This window comes from Gavialis gangeticus, unplaced genomic scaffold (assembly GCF_001723915.1).
Source record: "Gavialis gangeticus isolate Ggan-Ray unplaced genomic scaffold, GavGan_comp1, whole genome shotgun sequence".
NCBI lineage: Eukaryota > Metazoa > Chordata > Crocodylia > Gavialidae > Gavialis > Gavialis gangeticus.
Window position 1 is genome coordinate 133912953 of NW_017728992.1, and position 8653 is coordinate 133921605.

Here is an 8653-nt window from a genome sequence, read left to right on the forward strand (position 1 = left end):
ATCATCCGGACCGGCTGACTTGAATACGTCCAGTCCCTCCAGTATGTGTGTATGCTTGTATATGTCTTTGTATGACTGGTGTGTCCAAGCTTATGAAACTGCTTCATGTAACCAATAAACACGGCATTTTGCCTTATCCTCCTTTTAAGGTCTCGCTCTTAATTTGAGCTATTGGCAATTTTAAGTAACACATGCGGGGATCCACTGCTTTGAAGCTGACTCTATTAATCAAGTCTGTGCCACATGCAAGCTGATACAAACTGTGCTGTGCCATGTGAAGTTGTATAAGCAGCAAAATGCGCATCAGTGCACAGAAAATGCACCTTCTTTGTGTTTTAGTTCAGAAGCGTGCCACTGCCATTTTCTCAGCACTCACATGCCTTTTGCCACTTATCCAACTGTAAGCATCACAACACCGGGTGCTCATGTGTAAGAATGCCCTTAGAATCATTGTAGACAGTTCTCTGAAAACACCAGCTCAATGTACAGCAGCAACCAAAAAAACCAATAAAATGTTGGGCAACATTAAGAAGGGAACTGAAAACAAAAATAGAAAACATCACCACACCACTATACAAATCCATGGTGGCCTCAAAACATGACTACTGTGTGCAATTCTGGTGTCCTCATCTGAACAAAGATACAATAAAATTAGAAAAAATAATACAGAAAAACACAATAGAAATAATCACGAGTATGGGCAGCTGCCAGACTAAAAAGGCTAGGGCTCTTCAGCTTGTAAAGAAGGCCATGGACAGGATATAAGAAAGGTCTATAAAGTTATGAAGGGTGTGGACAACGTAAATAGGGAACTGTTATTCACCACATCCCAAAATACAAGAAGCACCCACTGAATTTAGTAGGAGACAGGTCTGAAATTAACAAGAGAAAGTGAAAGTGACTTTTCATGCCACATGTAGTTAACTTGTAGAACTGATTGCCTCAGGAGGATATAGGGGCAAACAGCCAGGTTCCAAAAGGGACCAGACAAATGTATAGATGAATAGCTATTAGATTTAATAGCTATTAAACTGAACTGTCAGGGATGTTTCCTCTTGTTTACTTGTGTAGTAAGTACCAGCAGCGTCCCCTGCTGCAGATGTTTCTTCCTTTATAAGTATGAAAGGTTGAATCTTTTCAACAGTTTGTCTGTATGCTGAATAGACGACAGTGTCATTGCATTTGAAAGGGACCTCAACAAGTTACATGATATTAACTCAGTTTACCCCGATTATGTAGAACTGCTTTATAAGCTCCTGTCTCTAAAAGGCTGCATTGCACAGAAGTTTCTCCCCTCAGATAGGCTATGGATTTTGAGCATACACTTCTTTCTAATGAGAATTTTGACTTCCTGAATCTTTTCTTTTTCTTCTTACCCCAAACGGGAGCCACGGTATTTCATTAACATGTACCAGCATATTTATAAGACTGTGACTGTATTAAAGCTCCTACAGGCAAAATTGTTGACTATGTATAGGATCTGGGGGGGCAAGAAGGGTAGCCACCCTGGCACCTGATCCTCCTTAGGTCCACACTGCTTGCTGGTCCTTACCCAGTTCACACTCACCTCCAGTTTCTCACCTGCCATGACTTTGGTGTAGCTGTATTGGTTGTTGGAGAAGGCAGTCCCAGGGGGCTGCACTTTACCTCCTGGGTCCTGAGCTGCCTGGTCATGCCAGCCCCACATCAGGGCCTTTGATCTCTTTCTGGTACATCCCCTTTAAGGCAGTGCTCACATGGGATTCTGAGCACTTGTTGGGGTTTTGGTTGTCACAGCACTGGCCCCTTTCTCTCTCTGACCATACCCTTTGCTTTAGCCCACAGTTCAAGACCTCAGATTCTGGGAATTAGCCTTGCCCTAATGGCAGCCCCCCCTTTCCTGGGGGTCCACTTTCACCTTGGTAGTCTCTGCCCTCTGCCTTGGGGCTGTCTTCTGGTACCTATAGCAGGTAAGCACACTCATGCACCCCTCTCCATGGCCTCCTCCACCCCTATATCCACAATCTGGTTCTCTGGTTACAAGTCCAAAATGAAAAAACACAAGCCAACTACTTCACAACAATCTCTCTCAGTCAGCATAAAGTGTTTCCCATAGGCCCTACCTCCCATAGGAGCCCTCTTACCTGCAGCTCCCCAGGGCATCTTGTGAGGACTTATTTCTACCCCCAGCAGCTCCTTTCTCTCAGGCTTCTTTCCCTCCTGTAAGCAGAGGCCACCCTTTGTCCACTGATCTTATATTCTCCAGTCCAGCCTCCTTCCAGTCACTTAATTGGCCCTTCTGCCCCTTTCCCCTAGGGTCAGGTGTACTTAGTTGCTTCACTAGCTGCCTGACCCCTGGTTCCTTACCTAAACAAAGCCTCCCTTTAATATAGTGTAACAGGCAGGGGCTTTCTGACACACTACATTAAAGAACATTATGATAGTCTATGACAACAGTTCCGAAGAGTGTTAACACACTTGGACAATAAGAGACAACAAAATTTTACCCCCAAAACCTGCTATGGCCTGATCCTGCAGCATCTGACATCAGTGAAAACTTAGCTATTCAGTTCAAGAGGGCAGAACAGTTCCGATAGGGAGTACCAGTAGCTGCTTTTACTATCTGATATGCACCACAGACTGACAGAAGGGAGGCCAAGTAATAACTGGTATCCACCAGACTGCTTAACAGCCAGGTGACTGTGCCTTGAACACTCTGGTACTAGGGAGGACACTGGAGATTGTAATGATCTACATCCTCAAGAAGTCTGAAGCAATCATTGAAAGTATATGAAGAATATGATAAAGCAATAGATCATTTACACTGCTGCCTTAACATGAAATTTGAGTTGAGTTATATAGAAAAGGTGTGTTGAAATACTAATTACTTTGAATCCCAATTGGATTGAAGTGCTTCTGTTAAGCCTATTCCATCAGGTATGTAAGAAAATGTATTCACAGAATCATGGGGGGAAAGTAGGACTGGAAGATAACTCAGGTCACGTAGTCCTCTTCTCAAGGCAGGTTCATCCACGTCTAAAAGCCATTCCAGGTAAGTGTTTGTCTAACCTGCTCTTAAAAAAGACTTCAGGTGGAGATTCTACAACCTCTCTGGGGAAGTGGGGGTCAACTCTTCCGGCAGGTGTGCCACAAATTAGCCCCCACTCTCCCTGAGTGCCACTCCAACTCCTTTCCATTACCTAATCTAGTGCTCAGCTTTGTGCTTTCTCCCCGGTGCTCACTGACCAAGCTGCCACTTCACTTTCTGCTTCCTGTCATGTGCTTCCTGCCTGCTTTGATGCTCTGCTTCCGCTCCCTGCCCTATTTGCCACTATAGGCATAGGGAGTGCATGGGGCTGCACATGCACCCCCAGAGAGTACTGGTGCCCTCCCTGAGAGCGAGCGCTCTTGGCTTTGGTGATGGGCAGGGTGGGCAGGTGGAGCTCTGGTGCTCCCACCTTTCCCCTACCACTGGAGAAATGCTGCTGACATCTGGCTGTGGGGAACCCCCTCACTGCCAACACTGCCATTGCCTGCAGACGGTCCCCGCTCAGCCTGCCCTCGCTGCTGACACCTGCATTAGCACCTGCATTGCTGCCTGAGAGTGGTCACCATGTCCTACCAACCTCAGAAGGCACGCATCGCCTATGACTACAGGCACAGACAGAAGGTACAATTTTCACCCAATCTGGCCCCTAAAAGCATTCTGCAGCCACGACCAAACAAAAGTGCATTACATGAGGGTTCAGATGAAGGCACTCCAAAGTGAAGTGCCCTCAATAAGTTCTGTCTGCACTTACCAGAAGCAAGGCTCAGCTGATGCAGCCTAGCACTGTTCCTGGCACTGTTTTCAGAATGGGGTGTGGGAGGAGGGAGCAGAGGGAGTTTGTTCTGGGGGTTGCCCAGCCAATGCTGGAGGGTGCGATGGATGGAGGTGGGGGGCTCCAATCCATTCAACTCCCCACGCCAGCATGGCTGGAGAAGCCCTAGAACAGACCTCCCTCCACTGCCCTCCCTCCCCACTGTCCTGACAGAGCACAGGAGCTAGGAAAGGGGCTAGAGAACAGATGCTGCAGACACAGCCTCTCCCCCCAAATCAGCTCCAAAGTGGAGCTCAACCACCCACCCTCCTGATCCAACAACAAACACCTGTTGGTTTGGGACGGTTGGTCTAACTTGTTGCAGTTCCTATGAAGTGTCATGAGTTACATCAAGGTGCTGCACTTCTGTCTGTGTCTCCTCCCCAATCTGCTACATGCTATACAACAGAAGCTGCCTGTGCCACTTGTGGCACCCATGGCACAGGTTGGCCACCCCTGCTCTAAGTAAACTTTTCAATGCTTAACCACCAACTTTGAAAGTTCTTTTAAATACCCAATCTAAATTTCCCTTGCTGTAATTTAAGTCCATTACTTCTTCTGCCATCATGTGAAGCCAGAGTGTAGACTATCTCCATCTTCTTTATAACCACCCTTTAGCTATTTGAAGACTCTTACCTAATTCCCCTTGGGCTTCTCCTCTAAAGACTAAATAATCCCATTTCTTCAAACCTTTTTTTGTAAATGATCCTTAGGCCTCTAACCATTTGTTGCTCTCACCCAGACTCTTTCTAGTTTGTCCAAGTCTATCTTGAAGTACAGCACCCCAAACTGGATGAAGGATAGTAAAAAGAACATCATTACTGGATGCAATTAAGAAGGAACTGATAATTACAGTATTTTGGTACTATTATTCTTCATAAAAAGATAAACTCATTCTAACAACTGATGGAGTGATATGCAATATTTATTCTGATACTGAAAGATTCTTGACAAACACAGAATGAGACTAAAATTCAACCTTTGGTGAATTTCATTTTTTACCAGAATCATTAAGCAATTATGTAAAACATTTTAAAATGGTATTAAAACTAAAAATTAATCAAGTTCAAGTAGATGCTAAATCATTTTCATACTATCCAGATTTTTACAAAATAATCCATTACTAAAGTGTTACTACTAAAATATTGCCAGATACAATATAAAATGTCTCACAATAAGAAAAACATCAGGAACTAAAATGTGATAGCTTTAATGAAATAGTATATTTCTTCTACTTACATAGAAGTCCCGGTTTGTCTTTTCTTCTGAAGACTCAGACATGCAATTGTCCAAAACCAACTTCGAAGGTAAAAAAAATATGAACTATTGATAATTAGGATATGATTTAAGAAAAGCAAAATGAAGAAACTCTCAGAAGACAAAAGGGAGAGTTTCTTTGGGTACAGATACACCTACACTTTAGCCATTTTAAAAAAGGAGGAGTGCTGCTGCTCAGATACACACATCCATCAGCTTTCATACTGTAACTGTTATATTTGCATGATTCTGTAGCAAAAAAGTTAGCTAAATTACTCCAACCCTGACTCTGAATGAAGCAGAGTTAAAGTTGGAGTGATCTGCTGTGCTTGTATTGCTATAAAATCATGCAGATGTAACAGTTACATAACAGCTTATACTCCTATACTTTAATACTTAATATAGATGTTGTATCTGTCTATACCCTATAGCAGCCATCCAAAGGGAAACAATTATTCTAATCACCCTTTACAGCATGCAGTGATGCATAGAGAACTCTTGTATTTGTATATACAAGTTAATTAATGAGAGGTATATGTGATTTCAATAGTCATGTGACAATTTGCATGTGCAAATGAAAATATTTTATAAATATATGCAAGAGTACAACAAACACATGCATATTCACTCACAAGATTTAGAGGCACATTTATGTAGATTTGTCAAAATTCACCTGTGTGTGTGAATAGCCCTATAAAAGATTTTAGACCTGAGTCTCCTCTTACATACTTAACTTTTCTGTTTGCTTATCTCCATTGATGTCAAATTGCATAAGTAAAAGGAAATAAAGAGAAGTTGCTAATATTGCATACACTGAGCTCAACTACCTGAAATATAATAATACTTTTTCATACAATATTCTGTGTACTGATGTAATTTTTATTTAACAGTAATTAATTGCATTGTTTAAGGCAGTGCTGGAAAACCTGTAATGATGCTGCCACATAACTGAACTTAGGAAATGAGGTAAATTCTTAGTGTATGGAGTAAAAACTCTTACCTTAAATGATTCAGGAAGGTACTCGACCATCTCTAACAAGGGACACTTATTGGCACTACAAGAGTGCGAAAAAGTTGTCACAGCTTCTTCCCATCTGCAAGAATAATTTGAAATAATGGAAAATGAATTCTATACTCATCTGAAATGGATCAGCTAACCAGATACCAACTTTCTAATGGAAGAAAAAATGATTATCTTTAAATGGTAGGAACTGTTACTTCAGAAATTATTCTACAATTTACAATTCATAATAGATTCATGTCACAAAATGGACAAAAAAGGTCTATAAGAATAGTTGAGTATCATCCCCAGTTGCTTTCCTAAGAATGAGGTAAGCCTCTTGTTTATTAAAGCACATGCCTATACTTTAAGAAGAAAGAATAATTTAGGCCTGTTGTCTATTCTTGGCACATGCAAAAAATCTTCATTAGCATTTTTTTCATTAGGTTTTTGCAGGACATGAGTCCTTCTTAAGAGCAATATAACCCTGAACTCATTATGAACCCAGAACTGATGGTGGAAACATGTATCTTTGGCTACAAGATTATACAGGTAAAATTAAATATTGGTCATTACTTTTCTATTTAGCATAAGAGGTGATGAGTAGGAAATGGTCCTACTCTATTTGTAAAATTAACCTAACACATTTAGCAAAATGATGTCATATATCAATATATCCCAACCAAACTACAACCTAACTCCCAGGTACTGCAATTTTTGCAACAGTTTAAAATAGCAATATAAAATTAAATAACTTAAATTGTGTGATTTGTGCTTTAACTTTGGTTAAAACTCTTATTATATACGTAAAACATTTTTTCTTATACTTTTCCTCTTAGCTTCCTCAGGAGAGGCCAATTATCTTGGTTTCTTGTAGGCCCTGAATAATCATCCTGACATGGAAGGGATTTGTTCCCTATGGCTGATGTTTATTATGATTTTACTACTACTTTTTGATTTACATTTGATTATGATAGCATACATCTTTAGAATATGAAAAATAGGTCAATCTTATTAAAATACTATGTATTTTAACTAAAAGCGGACAAAAAGACAGCAATATACAATAAGTACTTGAAAGATTTAAACTGCTTTTATGAATCTTACCTTTTATTCAGAATGATCATAGATACAACATCTTTTTGCCTACTGTGTATTGCTTCATGAAAAAAAGAAGCTACTGCTTTGTTCAAAAGTATCTTGGCACCATGGTCAAGAAGTAGCTTCACTGCTTTTGGATGTCCTTCTCTTGCAGCAAGGTGCAGAGCTGTGTTCTTTTCAGAAAGACAACATATCTAAACATTATTAGAAACCCCATTTGTTACAAGTGTTAAGCGTGTAAGTTAGTTTTCTCTACCCCTACCAAAGGGTCAGCATTTGCTCTCTGTTGCAGTGTGCGACTCCTGAATAAATTAGTTGGTGTTGCATAAAAAAAGTATATCATTCCATGGCCTTAATTCCATATGCCTGCAACCAAAATACCACTAAAATCTGAAAGTATAAAGCATATAAAGGGAGAAAAATCTCACACTTACAGTTAATAATAGCAAGATGTTACAAAAAGTTATAAATGCGCTGTATCTCAAGATCCATATAACTCATATTTGAGGGCAACAAGGTTAGTATCCCATATTAGATCCACAAAGTGTGCTCATTCATGTTGGTCTTCAGGAAATTATTTATGGGAAGATTTCTAATAAGACAATTTTACCATCAGTGCCTTGTATGAAACTAAAGGATATGGTTAGAATTCCAAGAGGGTTATAAAAACAGGTCCTATTGAAAGTCAGAGGGATTGATGCTCATGAATCCTTTTGTTATTATTCAAGTTACTTGTGTCAACTCACCCAATATTCTATTAAGAATGTGCAAATAAAGGAATGCACATTAGCTTCTGAATATTTCCAAGTAGAATTTGTTTAATCCAAAATGCTTTAAGCACTGCCTGTATAAGACACATTTTGTTGGTAATGGTACAGTAGTTTGAACTGATTATTTTCTGCTTTTTAATAGAGAATTTTACAAAAGAATCCAGTTCCAAAGATTACTTTCTTGATCCAACAGATTCTGGTTTTGTCAAACTTTAAAACAACCTGCAAGCTGTATCTATTGGGCTTTGTAAAAAGAGATAACATTCAGGTATCTGAAGTGGCTTGTTGATGAGTCATTATTACCTAGAGATTTCTTTTACTCACTATGAACTCTCTATATTGTGACTTTCTTATGCTATTATATTATGTTTTATTGTTATGTGGGCCACTAATGTGGTTGACAGAGTCCAAACAAAGTAAATCCAATATAGTTAAAACATTTACGCTTGGTTTTTTTATACCTCCTAGAGGTTGGGTATTCACCTAATTATAAATAAATTTAAACAACAGGTATTATCAATAAGGAAAACATTAAGACTAACTCCTGTGAAATACTATCTTAAATTCTGTCTATTATAATCTGTAGCAGTGAAACCAGTCTATTAACAGGGTACCATACTCATGTGGATTAAAAAGTCCAAGGTTGGTAAATACAAAGTATTTGTAGGGTTGGGTATTTGAATGGT

General features: G+C 39.7%; 1 protein-coding gene across 1 annotated transcript in view; it reads right to left on the minus strand.

Annotated features, from left to right (window-relative positions):
- The window catches only part of TRPA1 (transient receptor potential cation channel subfamily A member 1), a 100159-nt gene that overhangs the window by 29232 nt on the left and 62274 nt on the right, over positions 1–8653 (minus strand). Inside the window, exons 14-16 of the mRNA XM_019519133.1 lie at positions 7204–7370; positions 6097–6190; positions 5079–5138 (exon numbers count right to left, since the gene is read on the minus strand). Coding sequence (XP_019374678.1) covers positions 5079–5138; positions 6097–6190; positions 7204–7370 — 321 coding nt within the window. The remainder of the gene's footprint in view (positions 1–5078; positions 5139–6096; positions 6191–7203; positions 7371–8653) is intronic.